The sequence below is a fragment of the Mercenaria mercenaria genome, chromosome 16, assembly GCF_021730395.1.
Source record: "Mercenaria mercenaria strain notata chromosome 16, MADL_Memer_1, whole genome shotgun sequence".
Taxonomy (NCBI): domain Eukaryota; kingdom Metazoa; phylum Mollusca; class Bivalvia; order Venerida; family Veneridae; genus Mercenaria; species Mercenaria mercenaria.
This window is the reverse complement of record NC_069376.1, coordinates 38,874,518-38,895,987: the sequence shown is the minus strand read 5'-3', so window position 1 is coordinate 38,895,987 and position 21,470 is coordinate 38,874,518. Positions and strand designations below refer to the sequence as shown.

At 34.8% G+C, this 21,470-nt stretch overlaps 1 protein-coding gene across 1 annotated transcript; it reads right to left on the bottom strand.

Annotated features, from left to right (window-relative positions):
* Positions 1 to 15,719: 15,719 nt before the first annotated feature.
* LOC128549306 (neuronal acetylcholine receptor subunit beta-4-like) lies at positions 15,720 to 18,792 on the bottom strand. Its single transcript, XM_053525885.1, has 4 exons — positions 18,749 to 18,792; positions 17,830 to 18,070; positions 17,144 to 17,241; positions 15,720 to 16,515 (listed from the first exon to the last, which is right to left on the bottom strand). The coding sequence occupies exons 1-4, from the start codon at positions 18,790 to 18,792 to the stop codon at positions 15,720 to 15,722; spliced, it is 1,179 nt and encodes a 392-aa protein (XP_053381860.1).
* Positions 18,793 to 21,470: the final 2,678 nt, after the last annotated feature.

Here is a 21,470-nt window from a genome sequence, read left to right as displayed (position 1 = left end):
ATGACAGTGTAACTTCTTATGTTTTTAGGGTTAATAATTCAAAGGTCAGGGTCACAATGACCTAAAAACTGATAGACTCCGAGTCATTATATAAAACAGCTACGACTTTCAAATGTAAACAGAAGGTAGATCTCTATCAATCTTGGGGTCGGTAAAGGACACAGGGACCTGATTTAATTTCTGTTTTTATCTTTCTTTTTCTTTTTGTTTGTTTGATTGCTTTATTTTCTTTCGCTTCAGGGCTAAAGTCATAAAAACAATAGGCACGACTTTCTCGTATAAATAAATATTTTAACAAGATATTTTATTCCCAATTTTTTTTTTTTTGGTGTAAAGCTTACTTTAAATGTTGACACTTTCCATGCTTTTTATTTCATAACTATTTCAAGACAGTAGGTCGTTGAATTTCTTTAAAGGAGAGACATAGAAAATTACAAAACGCAGAAGGTTTGTCGTGTTTTGAAAAGGAGGTAACAATCAACACTTTTCCATCCAAATAAGTTCATCCTCTGTCCTTTCCTGTTTCCTTCTTTCGTTCTTTCTTTCTTTTGTTTTACAGTGTGTGTGTGTGTGTGTGTGTGTGTGTGTGTGTGTGTGTGTGGGTGTGGTTTAAGCGTGTTTTGCAACACATTTTCAGTCATATGAACAACAGGGTCTACATGTTGCAGTGAGCGCACTGACACCAGACTGACCAGTCCTAATGCTATCCTCTTAATGCTGAACGTTATACCAGTAAGCTACTAGTACCATTTTTTACGTGTTTGGTATGACGCGGCCAGGGAGGGAGCGAACCCATGACCTCACCCATTCGAAGCGGTCTCTTTCTTAAAGTAGCATGATTTTTAGTGATTAATACTTGAATTTCAACTTTCTATTTATTATTATCTTTTATAATCGGACCCGGGACCTCTCACAAGGCGGACTCTCTACAACGTCGCTATAAAACTAGCTTAATAGCAAGGAAGTATAAGTGCACCCTTATACTGTACCATACTACTACCTCCATTTTAAATTTCGTTCCCGAATTTCAGGAGTTTGAACCTCTGTTTGACGTTTCAAGTTGTTCAATTTTATCTACTCATGAGTTATTTACGTTGGGTGTCAAATGTAACAGACTTAAAACACTTCAGCCCTGACCGGGAATCGAAATCGGGACCTCTTACACCTAAGGCGAACACTACCACGTCGCTATCAACAGCAAGAAATGTAAGTGTACCATTATACTCTACCCTACTACATATGTCCCAATATATGTTTTAAATAAAAGTATTTTGAAATATAAACTGCTCATTTCTCATTTAACAATTACAAGGTGTTTGTCCTTGTCAAGTTTCTTGCAGGAATGTTAATGATAAATACACTGATTAATCAGCCTTTAAAAAGGGGCTGCAGTCAATGAAATAAAAGGGATATACCTTCAAATGTGCATCATGAATTAATGTAAAAGCAGCAAACATCTATAATATAGTTAAATGTCTTATTGAATCACATCAGTATTTTATAAGGCCTAATTAACGTAAAGAAACCAGTTAGGGAGGCATCTGATCTACTCGCGTAATGGCGGACAGGTTTTCGAACACATTTGTTTTATTTGGCATGGCCATTAAGGTCTAAATTAAAGCTGCATTTTGTTAAAATTTCATTGTGGATGTATTTTTGACATTTTGGTAGAAAAATGGAAAGGAGGCTATATTTGGTGAAGTGAAAATCAATTTCAGTATTAGCAGTACTTCCAGGTAACAGCAGTGTGATTTTGATGTAATTCGACAGTAAGCAAATGTGACGAGAGAAATCTCTCTTAGAAGATATATGATCCCTATGTTTCTCTTCATTTTATGTCAGTTTTATCATAATTCTTTAAAATGAGGTAAGGATTATTCTCTGAAATGTGTCTAGCTATGCTTGACTGGGGCCTCCGTAGCCGAGTGTTTAAGGTCGCTGACTTCACTTGCCACTCATTGGTTCGAGCCTCACTCGGGGCGTTGAATTCTTCATGTGAGGAAGCCATCCAGCTGGCTTATAGAGGTGGTTCTACCCAGGTGCCCGCTCGTGATGAAATAATGCACGAAGGGGCACCAGGGGTCTTCCTCCACAATCGAATCTGAAAAGTCGCAGCATGACCTATAATTGTGTCGGTGAGACGTTAAACAAAACAAAATAAATAAAATAAATAAATGTGTTGCAGCTCTGGTTAAGGTCACTGACTTCAAATCACTTGCCCCTCGTCGATATTGGTTCGAGCGTCACTCCAGGCGTTGAATTCTTCATGTGTGGAAACCATCCAGCTGGCTTACTGAAGGTTGGTGGCCGGTGGTCGGTGACCCAGGTGCCCGCTCGTGATGAAGTAATGCACGGAGGGGGGCCTGGGGTCTTCCTCCACCATCAAAGCTTGAAAGTCGCCATATGACCTATAATTATGTTGGTGTGACGTTAAACCCAACAAAATATTTAAAATAAATAAATGTTTGGCAGCTCTTTGTAAAATATATATAGAATATAGAGGGAATACTATTTAGGTGCATGTGACCTATGTGAAAATGTTGGCAAAATAAAGAGGTGTCCAGATATTGATATAAATGGGCTTGTTTGGTCATATTTTGAAAGAAAATGAACATACTCGTTGCAATTGTGCTACAAATTTGAAAAAAAAGCCATCCCATTTTGGATGTTTTGGGTTTATTTTTTAAATGCACATTTACACACAAAATTTTGCCCATTTATAGCTTTCAGAGGTGACACTGGTATATTTTAAATTGCTAATGTCCTATAACCTAAAACCACCAACTGGATTATTTAAATCATCAACTGGCTTATTTAATTTATACTAACTATTAAGAAGTAAGTTTTTTAATGAAATACGTGAGAAAGTGAGGCCTACAAGTGTACGTTTGCCACAGTTTTCGTACAAAAAGCATACTCCTCTAACAAAATCTTGCCTTTGCAAGTAATCTTGTTGAAATAGCAAGCAAAGTTTGCAAATAGTGCAAACGAAATTCATTCGTCTTACATAAAGAGTTTGCCGGTACCAATCTTTTTCGAAAACGATTATAACCTTGATAAAATGCTTTCTTGTGTTTGTATTGTTTTCATATATAAAGTGTTTCATTTATCAATTATCTAGCTACGTTACTCAAACAGTAACACCTATAAATCATTAATATTGTATATTTAGTGCAGTATATAAAGAATAAACGAATAAATGGTGAATGAATTATTTGATTCAATGTCCCCTTCAACCTTATCTTCAACCTGCGAAATGAGCAACATATAATCAAGAGATTGCTTTTGGCATTTTGCCTTTCTTCGTGCTTATGTTACTGAAAAAAATTGTTCTATAACCTACTTGTACTTGCACTACTTAAATACAAGAGCACAACACCCGTTGCTTCTAAACGTGAAGTACAACGCTTTGTAAAGTTTCATCAGCAAAATATTCATAGAGTATATAAACCTATACACATGTCTGAAAAAAAGTGATCATAAAGCTTATGCCTTCAAAATGATATAGATCACCAACGAAAATGAAATGTACTGCATTTCATCAACTTTTTGAACAAAGGATAATAGGAAAGGGTGAAGACGAAAAGCTTTGCTCAAAGATATGACTGCGTGTTATACAGTATACATTGTTTCAGGAATCCGTGTCGAAGGAATTTGACACATTTTGTATACACTTTTCAATTTTAATGGACAATAACCTAACGCTTTCTGGATATTATATATCAAAGCAGCTAGTTTCCGGTGGAATTTAAGAACTACCTTTTATAAAGTCCGCATTTTCTGTCAGTCATTACCAAACAGGAAAGCGTTAAAACTGTAAAAGGGTTGAACTCTAAATATTCGGTGTGTCTTAAAATAGTTTGAGCTTTATTCTAATGAAACGTTTTATTACTTTACCAAATACAGATGGAAAATTTCCATTACCATATATAGTTCGCAGTTTGTTAACGACATCCCCAACGTTCTATGGCATGGTTTCCACAGGCATGACATAGTCTATTAAGGATAACATGGTGTAATAGGCCTCAATTTCACCAAAAGCGTACATACAACTTGATAATGTAAGCTTTAAAAATGTCAAACGATAGAAATAAGGTGCATATTGACAAAATATATAGTGACAGAAGTTCTCAAAAACTTCCTTTACCTTACCTCCCCTGATAATTTTAGGGTTTCATGAATTATCTCCCCTGAAAACTAGAAAAAATGATTTTCTCCTTTTTCCCTACGGGGAATTTTAGATTTCTTTTTGATATTTGTATCAGAATCATATAATGCAGCTTTCTACCGCAAAAGTTTCTCGAAATTCAAGTTCAGATTCTCGTAATCAGAGAAATTATATATTTCCCATAGGCATCAATGTTAACTTCAATACCGATTATCTCCCCAAAAAATGATAAAATTCGAAAAATCTCTTGGTGAAACATTTTTAATTTTGAATGTCTTTAAAGTGACCAAATTTCATTTAGATATTACCATCCAGTTACAAGATACGAAATATGGCTATTACACCATTTTATCCTTAAATTCAGTAAACCTTAAGGTATGGGCAGTTACTACTAGCTGAAACCCTATAAAAACTGATAATTTGTAGAGTATTTTATTCCATTTGGTGACATATCCTTCTTTGTCCGTAAGCTCTGTAATTAGTTTTTATATGATCTGTTTAGATTTAAAAAATACCGTTCCATAAATTAAAAGGTTAACATATATTTCAAATAATTGAAAGGATACAAACTTTAAGTATTTGAATTAATAGAATTTCACAAAGCATTTATCGTGATACTAAATCGACAAAATAATTATATTGAGAGCATTTTGTTTAGGCATAGGAAATAGAGATCAATATAATTGCACCTTTACTAATCCTACCAGGTGTTCTGTATTATAAAAGTGCTTCTATTGTGACATTTTGATACAAGCAAAACTGTATTATCTGCACTATTATTTACTTACTGGTACTTCATTTTATTATTTGCGTGTTAAAAGTTAATTTTTTACCAAATTTTAGTTGACAGAATCATAGGAACCATGTTTTGAGGGGTAAATCAAACACAAATGAATAAATCCTAAATGTTTTTGTTGTGCAAAAAAGTATGATATTGTGTCTAAAAGAGTTTTCATTTTCCACTCAAATGTGAAATTGCAAGGGAAGTAAACTAATAGATATCTCTGCTTATAAGTACTAGCCCAAGGCAAGAGTTGTCATTCTTGTGGATCACAACTTTAAATTAAAAATTAAAACTTCTGTTATTGATATTAACAAAACTATCATAAACTTCACATTTGTGAAATCATTTTTGGTTATTTCAAAGACTTGGAAATCAATTTCTAGACTTTATTTAATGTATTACTATTATCGAAAATTTTAGGGTCTATCTCTATTTTGTTGGCAGCCCGCCCGCTTAGCTCAGTAGGTAAGAGCGTTGGTCTACGGATCGCGGGGTCGCGAGTTCGATCCTCGGGCGGGGCGTATGTTCTCCGTGACTATTTGATAAACGACATTGTGTCTGAAATCATTAGTCCTCCACCTCTGATAATTCATGTGGGGAAGTTGGCAGTTACTTGCGGAGAACAGGTTTGTACTGGTACAGAACCCAGGAACACTGGTTAGGTTAACTGCCCGCCGTTACATGACTGAAATACTGTTGAAAAACGGCGTTAAACCCAAAACAAACAAACAAAAAACTATTTTGTTGGCTGACAAGAGAAAAAAAGTTTATGGCCAGTTGAAAGCCTTAATGTTGGTCTTACCTAACGCATAGTGAAACACTTGAAAAATCATTGAAAAAAAAAACCATAAACTGTTTGAACAGGAGAGGCTACGGTATGCAGCAGCGATAACATAAATATACTCCTGTAATATTTCGAAATAAATTGCATACCGTTGCTATTTTCTGACGTTTAAAATTTGAAATTTCTACAAAGTCATATATTATATAGTATTAATCACCTTGATACGGCTCTGCGGCCAAGAACAATGTTTGGATTTGACTACCGATTATTCAATTTTACGCGATTCAAGTTGTAAATGTATTAGAAATTTAAATGTCTACATTTTTAAAATTTATAGTGAGTTTGATGTGTTGTCAATGATCATACAGAATTGCAGATTTAAAATTCTGTCTACCTTTCTGATTTCCTTTGCAATTTTATAGTTTCATATATTCGATTTTGTCTTATAAGGTATTATCTCATTCAACATCGCTCCACATTATGAGATATTGGGACATTCTTAAGGACGTTTCCTAGAAATGTTCAATACGGACGTTACTTTTTCAAATTTTACATAGATATGCTTCAATATATACTCTATAAATTTCAGCAATTCCATACCCGTGTTAAAAATAATAATGTATGGCCAATTTCAAATTGGCATTCCAGTATAAGAACAAAAAACTCAAGAAAGTTACATGACAAATTAATTCTTGTACACAAATTTTCTTTTGTATTTAACATATTACATAACTGATACAAATGTTTGACACTTGGATAAAAGGAATTTGTTCGACTGGAGTGTTCGAGTGGTTCAGTGATACCATGCTTGAATGTCAAAATGCGCAGTTTTCCCCTCTACAAAGCGAAGTCTTTATATCTAACATATAACACTTTTGTCACCAAATTTTGTTTTTTTTATGTTTTTGAAGGGTTTAACGTCGCACGACAAAATTGTAGGTCATATGACGATTTTTCAGCTATGATAGTGGAGGAATACCCAGGTTCCCTTCCGTATACTATTTCATAAAGGGCTGGGGACACCTTGGTAGGACCACCGGCCTTCCGTAAGTTGGATGGCTTCCTCACATGAAGAATTTAACGTCCCGTGTCAGGCTCGAACCCATATCGGTGCGGGGCAAAGTGATTCGAAGTCAGCGACCTTAACCACTCGGCTGGCTCCCTTTAAATTTCGTTTTCCGGAAACGTAATGACAGAATACTTGAATTGCCGTTATATTGCCGAACCGGCAGCTAACAACCAAGGAAAGACATCAGGTAGATAAACTTTTTCTCATACCAAAGACCGAAGCATAACTTACCAAGCTATGCACCACAGTGATAGCTGCCAGTCACAAAGCAGAGCATTTAGGAGAAGAACACGATAAGTGACATTGTAACTTTTTTCATAATCCTTATTTCATTTGTAGAAATGTTGTATCATGTTATGCTTATTTGAATAAAAATATTGTTTAAACTAAAGCACATCATCTTGACCCTTAACCCTAGCTATGTTTTTAAGTAACTCCCGTTGTCTTAATCTATAATCACGCAGAGATTGCATTTTTCATTCACCAATAACAATTAATGTTACAAATCGGACGCAAGTTCTGCGATTACTATTTTGTAATCTTAGCAACGGCATTAGATAATACTTTTTACGCAACCTCCAAAGTGAAAAACATGCGGGTTTTTTCTTTCTTTTCTTTTCTTTTCGTGCTTTCTTTCTCGTGGCCACGAGATACAAACCTGTGGGAACGAAATTGTATATCGTGACCAAGAGATACTTAGCGCTTGGAAACGAGACACTATCTCATTTACACGAGATAAAAAAAAGAACGCGCACTTGTCATCTCAGAGCTTCTGAAAATTCCAGGTATGTCTTAATTTAAGTTTTATTTTATAAAACTGAATATAGAATTTGGGAACAGGTCAACTCACACGGAATTTGTTTCAAAATGTTGCCCGTTTACCTCATTATCGAACGATACGTTTAAACGAGGACATTGATACATAGCATGGGCCTAGTAGGGTACCAGTATTTTCATTCAATTTGTTATTGATAAGTAATCGATTTTATCTTTTCATCACACGGCAAAGTATATAGAATACAACTGGTGTTTTATCAGGAATCTAACAACCTATGAAAGTAGCTTCCTTATGAGTTTAGACATGAGTGGTGTTTCTAGATTGTAACAATCTCACCGGTAGCGAGACGAAAGTAACAATATGTTACGTAGATTGCATTCAGACCCAATTATTTTTGTAGTACCGTAACCAAACATCTAACATGTATATTTTTACCTAATCAGAACTTCAATGGGACTCAGGAAAGACAGTAGAAAGTGATAAAAGAATATAAATAAAAATATCTTAACTGTTGCCACATAGATACTCGTGTACATTTTTGTCTCTTTGAAATCACATTTAAAAGCTCTTTCGAAATATTATTGAGGTGCTTCATATTGTTTTATATTTATTCTGTTTAATTAGTATTTCGCTTAAAATGGGTTCATCAGTATTTGAAGCGACATTATAAATAAATAATATGAGGACAGAAATGCGTCTACATAGATTAAAGCATGATATACTTATGCTTATGTGTTATCATAATCCAAGATGACAGTCAATAAAAAAGTGCCACAAAATTAGCCTTTTGGAAAAAAGATTTAAATCTCAAAAATGCTCTGATGTGTTCTACATATCTTTCTCAAGAAACAATGTACAGCTTAATATACCTGATACATGTGCAACTGTAATATCATTGAATGAACCTTCTAGTACTCTTTGATATTAAATGCTCTCATAAAACTAGCGGAATACTACAAAAATAGAAAAAAGTGGAAAACCAAAGGTCGCCCAACAAGACATAAACGAAAATGTTTCAGGCTCGGTTTAATTGAGCCTGTTACCGATCGATGAAGGAAAATGTAATGCAAGCTACCGTCCACGCCCTCTAGACTCGGGTTGAGCAGATTTCAACATTTACACAGTCAGTCATGTTATAATTATCAGACACCATACGGTGAAAAACAAGCTCCTGTTAATTATAATAACCACAAGTTACATCAATGTGAAATGGTAGGAAATATAGAATTGAATATATATTTCTTGTAGTGAATGAAAAGATCGCATGGATTCGTTATAAAGTAAAAGCTATCAATGATAATGTCACTCTGACTACAGTGACATATTGTGCATTCGTGTTAATTACCTTATTTAAAATAGCGGCACCATCTTGGAACGGTCAGTCAGTATTTGTTTTCTGTCCGTCTCGTTTTTAGTGCTGCGTATATTGTCTTGTTTGTTGTTGGCGTTTCTTTCCTCTTTCTCCTTACTACCCCAATTGCCCCCTCTCATTTTACTGTAAGTAATTTATCGTGGCCACCATAATTCTGGCCGTCGGCCGTCCTTAGGCGGTTCCCGACTGCTGATTTTCTCCTTACGTGCATGAGTGCGTGCGTGTGTATGTGTCTTGGGAGGTGCGCAACAGTGTTGTTTTATTTTTACTTGTCTGTTTGTTTATCTTTGTGTTTTAGTTGTATGTGTATGTTTGTTTTTTGTACGTGGGTGTTTTTGCTGTTTTGGTTTACGTTGTAGGGAAACTGCGTTTAAGGAACTTGGCTTTCCCTTTTGAATAGTCACCCTTGCTCCACTCTTCCCTCAAAACACGATCCTCTCCTTACACCTCTACTTTTTCTGTATTTTGCATATAATTAAAATGTTGGATTTTGGAAGGAACCTATAGACAATATTTTTTCTTTTAGTGGGCCTACTTTGTAAGGCTATGTTTGGGTTGTTCTGTGCATCAGGGAAGTCTACCCTCAACTTTTATCTTTTAAGTTTCTGATAATTTAATAAAACATAAATGTACTAACAGGGCTAACACCTAAAATGATCTATTTCTTTTAATTTCTTGGATAGTCAATATCCGTAATAATCACACGGAATCAGTATCATTGTTATGACTGGTTGCATTTGAAATAGTTCGTTTTAAAAATTCATTATAATCGTTATAGATTATATCACACGACAAAATAATTGACCAGTTATTATGTCTCCTTTTATTACCTGTTTTTTTTTTTTTTACATGGTGGAATAAATCGGTAATATTCTAAATTGCCCCGCTGCTGACAAAAGCAATGGCATGTCAAATCGAAAATACGAAATTCACGCTTTTTTCATTTCAAAGGGCACCCAAAATGCAATGAGAAAGAAGCAACGTTTTCACACGAATAAATTTTAAGATACTGTTGTTGGCACGACCTTCCTAAATTGGACAGGGTTTACAGGAGTCCATGAAAATGAGCAGATAGTTTTTGTACAAAATCTAACATAATAAATCGGATTATTCCCTTCAATTATTTTAATTAAAAAGGGGAGGTGTAAGAAGTGGTTCGGGTTTTTAGGGAAGGGTGGAGCAAGGGTGACTATTCAAAAGGGAAGGCCACGTTCCTAAAACGCAGTAACCCTACAACGTAAACTATAACAGCAGAAACACCCACGTACAAAAGACAAACATACACATACAATTAACACACAAAAATAAGCAAACAGACAAGAAAAAAAAAGCAATACGGTTGCGCTCCGCACAATATTCACATACACACACGCCCGCACGCACGTAAGAAAATAACAGCAGTCGAGCACCGCCTAAGAACGGCCGGCGGCCGGAATTATGGTTGCTACGATTACTTACAGTAAAATGGGAGGGGGCAATGGAGGTAGAAAGCGGAAAGTAGCGCCAAAATCAAACAAGGCAACATACGCAGCACTAAAAACAAGACGGACAGAAAACAAAATCGCGGCTTTATAACATTTTTATAGAATTATGATTTATTATATGTATTCTAGTATTTCTCAAAGTATTATTTTTATTAAGTAGGTATTTTTGTTTAACGTCGCACCGACACAATTCAGGTCATATGGATTATTTCATCTCAAGCGGACTACCAGCCTTCCGTAAGTCAGCGGGAATGTTTCCTCACATGAAGAATTCAACGCTTCGAATGTGGCTCGAACCCGCATCAATGAGGGGCAAGTGATTCGAAGTCATGGACCTTAACCACCCGACTACAGAGGCCCCTTTTTATTGAACGTGGTATCAATATTTGAGTAAACACTCCTTGCAGGAAAATGAATTAACTTTTACTCGTGGTTGTTTGTTCGTCCTTATTATGGACCGCCGACCATTGTTTATATTGGATTAACGGACGCCATGAGTCCTTAACAGTGTTGGAAGGAGCCTTGAAAATATTTAGGCTTTGTGGTGTCATTTATAGGTCTGCACTTATACGCTTCAAAGATGCTAGCAATCTCTCATCCAGTTTTAATAAAGTCGCAAATGAAAACTATCTATCGTAAGTAACTATCTATACCAAGTCTTTTTGCGACTTTAATGTTTTAAAATGATTTTCACGCGTTCGAGGTAATTTCCGATAGCAGACATTTGTGTTTTTTCATTTGCAGTTAATAATGTTTTTTACATTTAAGATGTCAAAATCTCGACTAGGCCACTTGCGTTTGTATTTTTACCGTATTTATTGTTTATTGACAAAAACTCGGATACTGAAATAAATAGTTATATTTAAAATGAGATTAATTCTGCACATATAAAAATATCCTGCGAATGTATTTAACTTTGTAGTTCAGTAAGCTGTAAGAAAATAATTGCCAGTGACAGTGATTAGCTTTCTGTATTGTCAAAGTAAATAGAGTAGATCCGAATATGCAGAAAAGTAGAATGCCAGCCTGCCCTCAGAGTACATAAGACATAATGTATCATTATTGTCGGGTGGTATAATAAAATCCAGCTTCTCAAATGTAATTTTGCACGCGCAGTAGTATAGCTGAACTGTGGTTATAACGTCCAGACTTAGAATTAATGGCGAATGAGAAAGACAACCGTTATTCATTATAGGATATTATACCACTGAAAGTTATCACACTTTAAAACTTTAAGTACAATGTTTTCCAGTCCTAGTAATAACCCGAACTAAGTTTACAGGCAGACAATGATATATGTAAGACTTAAAGTGTGATAAGTCAGTCAAACATACCAAAGAAACGACATAAATCTAATTACCAGCTATTAGTTTATAATATATTAAAGGGCAAAATAGGTAGTCTTACCGATCTTGCTCATTAAATTAAAGCTATAGATAATTGTCTAACTAGTTTTTTAGTATTCTTTAAAACTTATTGCATTTGTTTATACTAATTTGTTTTAGCTCATTTGTGATGAAAGCTTCAGTCTTATGTGAACCACTCTAGTGTCTGCTTCGTTGAGAAAACAGTACTGGTATCAAAGTGATGGTCGCCCGCTCAATTCAGGGGTCGTTGGTTCCAGCCCAACTGTGGTCACGACCATCACTTTGACATCAGCACTAGACCACCGCTCCGCTTGCAAATTGTAATTCAGTCGGTATTCTCGTTTAGATCGTATTATTCTGCTGGAATCAAGTTATTGTTTGTAACTAGAGAAACAAATTGCTAGTAACTGTACTGCGCAAAAGACACCGTAACATAAAATCATTTCTGAATCATCTAGACCTCTATTGCCGACTGTATTTCTGTTTTGTAAATTCAAATTTACCGGTCGTCGTTATGAATATACAAGTTCGGTTCAAAATGTGATATCACTATTCCTCGACACACTTAAAATGCTTCATAATTACGTATGGCCTACGACAACGTTTTTAAAATTTGCTGCTCTTTTTCACTATTTTTTTATGATAATGTTATGTTTTCTTATACAAAACTACGACTTACCTTTGGCGGTGAATCATTATATACACTCAAACACATAACAAGTAAATGATAATAAAGTGTATGATTGTAGTAATGTTCACCAAGGTGGTTTTAAACTGGCCGGAATGGTACGCGCACAAAAAACAATGATTTGAAAAAAAACTCAACACAAAATTTGAATAGATAGAATTAAACAAATTAAAGTAAAAACCAACAAGTGTGTCAGACTGTCACAAAATACGCCCGTCTAAATAATTCAAGGGCTGTAATCCAAGCGTAGCTGGGGCGATTTGGCTGGCAATCAAAATAGCCGAGATATTATGCCCACACACATTATCAACAAGTTTGGTGAAGATCGGATGTAAACTGTTTGACCTAGAGAGCGGACAATGCTAAATTCGCAGATTTTCGAGTCGAGTAATGCAAGAACGCCTGGGCAATTTGGCTGGTCATCAACCTTGACCGAGATATTATGTCCATAAATATTGTCAGCAAGTTTGGTAAGATTCGGATGATTTTTTTCGTCTAAGAGAGCTGACATGCTTTTGTATGCCGACCACCGCCCGCTTCTTAGTAGTGCTGCTATGGATTTTTTGGAGCTTAGTACGAAAGTATTTTGCGTATTTAGAAAAACATTAAACATTTTCTTCAAGGAATATGCTCGTTTTTTTTTTATATATGATACCATTTTATTGCCTAGTTTCTATTATTTATTGCATAATCTTGCCACATAAATGTTTGTAAATCATTGAACTATAAAAATGATTTAGACAAAATGCAAAAGTGAATACTTACAAAAAGTAAATGTTTAAATTAAATACTAAAGAGGTTTTTCTCTCAGCCACACGTTAAGCAGATATCGATGCAATGTCAAACAAAACGTTTTGTACTGTACACGGGTTTAAAAATAATTTGAATCTAAATACATTATATGTACAAACTGTTGGGCATAGTTTTTAACACAGATTAATTCATTTTCTGTTTCGATATGTTGCACTTTAATGGGAACTTTGCTGATAACATTGTTTACCTACAAATCATATCATGATATCGTTACTGCCTACCTTAGTGATTTGAAACATATTTACCTTATTAACAGAAATAGATTTCCTTTGTCCTTGTTTTGTAGCTTCAGATGTCAGTTACTTTCGTTAACAGCATTTTTAAAGATTGTTGAAATTACAACAATTGATAAGTTAGACCACAATGCCTGTATTATAGCCCTCTATTCAATCGTTAATCTGTATCTAAGAATATTGAGATCAAAATATAGATTTTATTAAAACAATATCAACAATTTACAAACCCTTAACGTCTATAACAACTAATTATTTGCTTAACCATTGGTCCACATTTTGCGTATTTTCTTACTTTAACCTTCCCGCTTAGTTCCAGCAGATAACTTATTCGTGTGGCTTTGAGCTCGATTACTGCGCGAGGCGTACACTCCGTGATGATTGTGTCTAAAAACACTGTCCTCTTATAAACGCGAAGAAAATGGCAGTTACTTGTGCAGAACAAAAATATTTTTTATAGGAAAGCCGGCGTGTTATCTCTACGACCTCTGCGAATAAAATATGCACACATTTTAGGATGTGGAATACCATGCCGTAACATGGTAGATTCAAAGCATGACATGTCCTTAATATGGCAACATTAACTGTAACAGAGTATGGATAGGGGCCAAACATACTGCATCCATCACTGACCGCATTAAGTTGTGCATAGGTTTTGAACTCGGAGAACTTTTTAAATATATAAATATATATAAATGCTCTCTACACAAGTATATTCTGTTCAAACAAGATGGACGTATTTTCAAATATGCGTCTATCGTTTCGGATAATTGTACTTCATATGAATAGAATGTTATTGAAAAAAAATACAGTTAGATGCAGCCGGAATAGTATGCTAGTTCAATCTCTAAAGCGAAATAGGTTGGGTATCATATATAGACAGAAGAAAAATGCAAAAAATGATTCGTGTTCGTAAATATAAATATGGTAAACTTCCCGATTACATAAATGTATTATTTCTGTCAACTGTTTTAGAATCTAACTCGTACTTCTTAAGAAATAACTCGGACTTTGTAACGCTACCTAGCGCCTAGAAATAAATCCAAAATCTGTAATACCATCAGCGATAAAATTGCGGGACGAACAAGAGTAAAATATCCACCAAATAGATACTCTCACAGAATTCAAACAGAAATTATAAGTTATACAAACACCCTATCGTACTCATATTCTTCCTTGCTAGAAATCGAGCTGAAAATGTGCATTATGCCCGTATAAGAAATAATTCTAGTAGCATACATGCAGACTTAATCGATAATCATCTAAAAGACACTACAAAATGTAACATTTTTCCGATGCTGCTTTTGTGCCGAACATACAGTAATATTAGTTCGAAATATACCACCATTTTCCAATAATTACTAAGAAATTATTTTTTGGAAATAAGTAATCTAACAGATGAAGAAAATTTTAGACTATCTGCGGATGATCAAAAGAATACAAAACATTTTAACTAATGTTTAAGTACTGCCGTCCCTTACTTTTTATTTCAATGTAGATATTGAGTCCATGTTGTGTTTGGGTTAGTGCGTTTGCTGCTGTCGAACTCTTCAGAGGGATCATCTCTTTTTTTCCTCTCTCTGTATTTCCGACTTTTTCTATCATTAAATAACTTATTTTTTGTGAAACGATTATGTTAATCTAATCTCAGTTCAAACTTAAATTCCTCAACATTTTTACAGTTTCATTTTCTCAGATAATCTCACATATTTCGATCATAAATTAATTAGATTTAAAACATATATATTTATGTCTTTTTTATTCATAGTCCAAAGTTAAAAAGTTATCATAGACATAGAAGCTATTTTCAGAATCTACTTGTTTTACAGATCTGTCAATTTGACTTCATGTGGAACGGACCGTTTGCTGATGCTGATATAACTCGTGACCAAATCCATTTTATATGTTACTTTTGTGTTCATATTATTGTATAATGCCTAATAAATACAATAAAATGTTAGAAAACTAAACTATCTCACTTAAAACACAGCAACTTAAGCATAGAAACAGACTTTCAAACGTCATATATTGCCTAAAGACCTCTAAACTTTAAACTCCTCGTTTTCAGGAAAATATATATTGCAAAACAACAAATTTAAACCAGACTATGCAAAACGTCAATACCTATCGAATGTAACAAATGAAAAGAAAATCAAATAAAAGAAAACATATTTTACTACTATATCTCACTCAAACTTGATTCACTGACCCTCTGAAGCATCAGGCTGAAAAATCCAGCTGTTGAGAGAAGAATCAGTGCAAAGAAAATTATAAACAGAATCACATCAAGTTTTTCCAAAAACCTTCCCCACGTGTATGAACCATCAGGTTCGTCTACTTTGCCTACAGAAGTCACCGCAGGATCGTTTTCAGCGTCCGCATATCCCCTTAACGGATCAAATGGCATGAGCTTATTTGTGGAACGCTTCTTAGAACGAAGGCAGTTGATGGTACATTCTTTATCACCGATGCTCGCCATCAGTTTTGCCTGGATGATAGTGTAGAGAACTGACAGGACACTCATAAACAATAGGACGATGATAAATAAAAGGAAGTAGGATATTTGGAGGGAGTTATCTGGCAGGGTATCACTGACGATTGTAACAAAGATACCGTACGAGAGAAAGATAGTGATGGCAAATGAACCTTTCTCACCAGACCCAACAGGGACCAAGAATATACAGATATTAAGGAAGGCCAACATAAGTAAAGGCATGATCAGAGTAAATGTAGCGAAGTTTGCTCTCCGTTGAAGTTTGAATTCCACATCTAAATGATAAGTGTTATATAGCAGATAACGCTTTATTGAAAGACTGGTGATCTTCCATGCTGAATTTTCGGTATACTCGTCTAATGTGACGTCACTTGGGTGGTCTAACATAACGGTTGCTATGGTTTCGTCTGACACGTAATATGTAACTGTGCATGTCTGCTCGTCGAATGGATAATATTTGATGTCCACATGACAGACAACACTGTAAAAAACGCAAATTAAAAATTAGCAACAGGATTGATTGCGAACATTAGTACATGTAATGGCCAGTTTCGACATGGGAAGTAAGGGTAATATGTCAAATACTGCATCAATCCAACTATTCGAAAAAATATCCAGGCTGTTAAAATATAAATCGGGTTAGAATTTAAAAGGTATGACAGATAAGTAAACTTGCACGAAGATTTAAAGAAATGCAATTCTTAGTATTTCAGCCTTAATTAATAAAGGAATTGAATTACTATTTAACATCCTCAAGAGACCATGCATATAAAGAGACCGCTTTTTAATTTGCTTTGATGTTAAATGCATGCATGTTGTTGTAACCCTTATCATGCTGGACACGACTGAATCTGCATTTGTGACCAATGTAGATAATGGTCAGCCTGCACATGCAGTCTGATTAAGATCTGCAATGTTGGACATTCAGTCAGTATCTTTTTGGTAAGCTCTCCTTACATCTGTTAATGGTACTGTCAAAATTGAAAGATGGACAAGTGCATTATAGAAGTTTAGCTGGGTAAGGGTTAAACGACCATTTGTGTTAAAAGATGACTTTAAGTCCCTCCAATAGGAGGTCCTTTTAAGTTGTGGTGTAAAAATTGTTTTACCTATATATGCCTTCAGGAACCCACTGAACAGAGCCATCAGACCAGATTTTTGAAATGTCTGTCTTAGAACTTCCAACAACGCCGTCTCCATCAAAAGCCTGTTTATAGCAAAAAATCATTTCGTTTACTTTTTCCGAAAGGTGGCGAGAGTACCAACCTATCCCTAGTGATAACAAGATGCAAACATACGATGGCTATATTCTGTATTTCAAAAGCAAACAATTAATGTATTAAACATCAACGTATTTAAACGTTTACTAAATGCGCGGAAATGTCGGCGCCGTTTGCTCACGCTGTTGTCATTTCCTTTGTGTTTAATTTATCAGAATATTTAAACTTTTAGAAATCTTTAAACTCGTATGTTCAATCATGTAAATAAGGTGAAAATGAAATACATGAAGTCCCTAAAATAATGGTTTTTTGTCAAATTATGTTTCTTTTATAAATAACAATGACCTGTAAGTACAAATGTATTACAATGATAGCAAAGGCAAGTTTTCTTAATTCTTGCACAAGATTCTTTCAGCGCTATAATAGGCTTGAGGATGGCTTTCATATGAAATAAACTTATTTTCCTTTAAAGATGAAAAGTGTTTTCAACACTCAATGTATGGCGTCAGTAGATATCAAAATGTAATTCAGCCTTATTCGTGCTTTATAATTTCAGAACTGAAAATACATTTTACCTTTAAAATGATTAGACTTGGCGTCCAAATTTCGCTGATTGGTACTTTGATGTAGTTTGTTTCAGCATAGTCCTTAGGTGTCCACGTTATCACTTCGTCTTTCCATTCCACACGGAAGTAGCCAAGGACGGAGAATTTTTGTTCAGATGTGTCAAACTCTAGCACGCTCTGTGGGACGAACGTGGTATTGACTTTAATTTTCTGTGACTGGTTGATCCGCGGCCTGATTCGTTTGTCGTAGCTAGTGTAAACCAAAAAGAAGAAGAAAAGTAATGATGTATAAACGAATACGATTTTGTGCTTTTATATGAATGGTCCAAAACTATGTTTATGACGTTTTTCCTATATTGTATATATTGTATATACACAATTTATTTAACTCTCATGGTATTCAAAGTCAAATCGTTATCTAATTATTGATTTATGGCATTGTGAGTTGATTCAAGGTGGGTTTCTCAAAACAAGTCAAGGCCGTTAACGGCCGTTGACTTCGATTCACGTTATACTTTATGAGTTCCAAGCTCATTATTGAACGTAGAACTAAATTATACGAGGTTCCAAGCCATCGAGGTAATTTGGCATTGGTAGTACTATGCCTATAAAATTGCCTAATTGGGTATTTCGCTGCTATTCAAAGCTTGAAAATTGTCATAGTCCTACTGTAGTAGTGTTACACATAAACCCGTAAAACAAAACAAAATCAGAAGTTTCTTCAAAACTTTTACATGGTAAATGGTAATTATAAATCTTAAAGCTAGATACAACATTTTAGCGATAAGAATATTGAAATATGGCAGCCAAGATCGTCATACAAACGGCCAAAAATGTTAACAATAAAATTCCACATAGGTTTAATATAAGCTGTCGTAAAAAAAATATTATGTTTTCAAAGTATAGCGAAAATCTACTAGATAATTACTCTCCATAGACTAAATCTGATTCCTCCAAAATTTGTATTCTCATTTTTTTTCACAATAACAGATTTATTAATCCACCATTAATTTACAAAAAAGTCCTCTTACACTTGAACTGGATTTGACACTAAACATTACCCTGCTGAATTTCTATAATGAACACCGTCTTCCCATTTGAACAGTACAATTAACTGTTAAATGGGACGCTTACCTAAACGATACTGGCTGAATAGCAAAAACTGCAAGTCATGATCAGGCTGCACAGATGTGCATGCTGACCTTGATCTTCAGTGGTCGTAAAGGCAGAATCAATCGCGTCTAACATGATAAGTGCTAAAGCTGAATTGTAAACAATAAAAATCATTCTGAAAGTTGAAAAAAAATGAGCTGATGATAATTTTATATTAAAAGCCTATCGTTACAGTAAAAGTGCCGTTTATCTCTTTGAAAACGCTTTGAAAACTTTCCTCCCAAATTATCTATTGCTTATAATTGAAATGTTACTGTGTGTATCATTTATGAAACAAATTATTAATAAATATAAAATGTAGACGCAAATTTATAAACGTCACAATATTTTTTCAGGCATTTCATGATCAGTAATTGGTCTATTCTGAATCTAATATACAATTGAAAATTAACTTTGAAAGTACTATAGAATTCGTCTTTTACCAAACTGCAGCGATTTGTTTCATCTAATTTAATTGCTTCTTTCATTCGGCAAAACCGGTCCGCCTTAAATACAGAGCAAATGGCAAATGAATATCACAGAAGTGTCCCTGAGGTGAATAGTCCAAGCATTGAGGACACCCGAGTAGAAACGTTGACTTTCAGCAGATAGTTTCTGCATTTATAAGACTTCTACATCTTTCCATCTCTAACGCGCTAGCTATTCAGAACAAAGAAAATTAGAAAAAAACAACCTACGGAATCAGCGGACTTGACAAAAGAAACTTAACGACTTGGTAACACAATTACAACATTATTGTGCAGACTATACAGTGCAGTCTGACGTTGATCTGCTCTGGTCGCAAGGGCAAAATAACTTGCCACCAGCGGGCTTAAGGTTAAGTCTTGTTTCTTTTAACTTAAAATCAAATATACTTACTCTGCCAATGTATCATTGAACAATTGCTTCATTCCATCGAGGTCTGACCCGACATTGTCTGTCTCTTTATCAACGGCTATTCTTTCCGCTATTTGAGATACCACGGATTTGCAACATGATTGAAAAATAAAGAGAACAAGAAGTTTGTGCACCATCACTAACGACACGAAAATTCACAGAAAACACTTTTGTTTCTGTGAAAAATAATGTTCGGCAAGAAATTATTCCTACGCTGAATCAACTACTGTCCTCCTTGCCAAAGGTAATATGATTTTATATGAGCGCAATTCTTTTCTCTAGACGATAGAAAATAGAAGTCGTTGACCAAATAAAACACTACCTTACATAAATGTCTAATGCAAACACAGCTGTTATGTTCATATCAACACTTTCATCGAGCAAAGTATTTTAACTGAATTTCTTTTATCATACTGTGCTTTCAATTAAAAAAGGATACACTGCGCATATTGACATACCAGTCTGTTTTGCGACTTAACGCTAGGCGTGTGAAATGGTAAGTTAGTTCCACATTTGTTTTATAATCGACATTTCGGGCAGTGTTTCGAAAAAGCAGAGGCGAGAAGCTAGCTCTCTTAACCCCATGGCACAAAGCCCCTAACGGTAGCCGCTTTGTGTAATTGTTATATGTTCTGGTCATTTTTTATCATGGAGTAAATCAATTATACTGTAATAGAATTCAATTTAAGCTAGTGCTAGTGAGGCGTTAGGGGTATTGCATTACCTCTCATGCACAGACTCAACCAAAAGAGTCTGCTGTCATTTTGCTTGGTTGCATTCTGTACTTCCAAAGGATTTTTAACAAGATTTTTTATTCAATTGTTCGTTACTAGCAGCAATGCAACGTATATCAACACATATTCTTGTGAAAAACTGAAATGTTCGTTACAGTACTTATAACCATCGTTTCTGACAGAAATAAAATGTCGTTCTGTGTACTTTAAATGATGATATGAATAACCAGTCCAGAACATGTCCTTATTATATAGCTAAAACTATCTGTACTTCAGTGCTTAAAGCGCGCAAAGGCCAAATGAAAATGTACGCTTTGCCTTGGCATTTTTGCAAAATTCAACTACATGTATCCCATTTGGCGACGTGTGGTATGCATGCATGGCCGATCCAGAAACACACGCTCTGAAATGCTTTTTTGTCGTGAGCACACCGTTCTATGTCCATTTCTAAGTACAGACAGCATTTTGTGCATTATTTTGTATGAACAACTATTTTCACTCACAACCATGATTTGAACTTTTACCTTTACTTACTTTTATTCACTTTTGGTATACTGTTGAACTCATTCAACGCTCACCAATTTCCCCAAACCCCCCACAACCCCGCCCCCTACACACATACAAAATCCTAATAGAACACATTTATGTACTGCGTGGCAATTACTTAATTTACTTAATGCTTTGCTTTTTTCAAAAGCATTATTGTATTATAGAGGAAAACTTCATTCGACAATGCATCAATGTCCAGATTTCTTTATTTTTTTGGAACTGGCGATCTAACAGAACTTGAAACTAAAAAGATTACTTATTGATATTGTCATAAAAGCTTTATCTTTAGACGAAAAATAATTAAATAAATAAAATGTT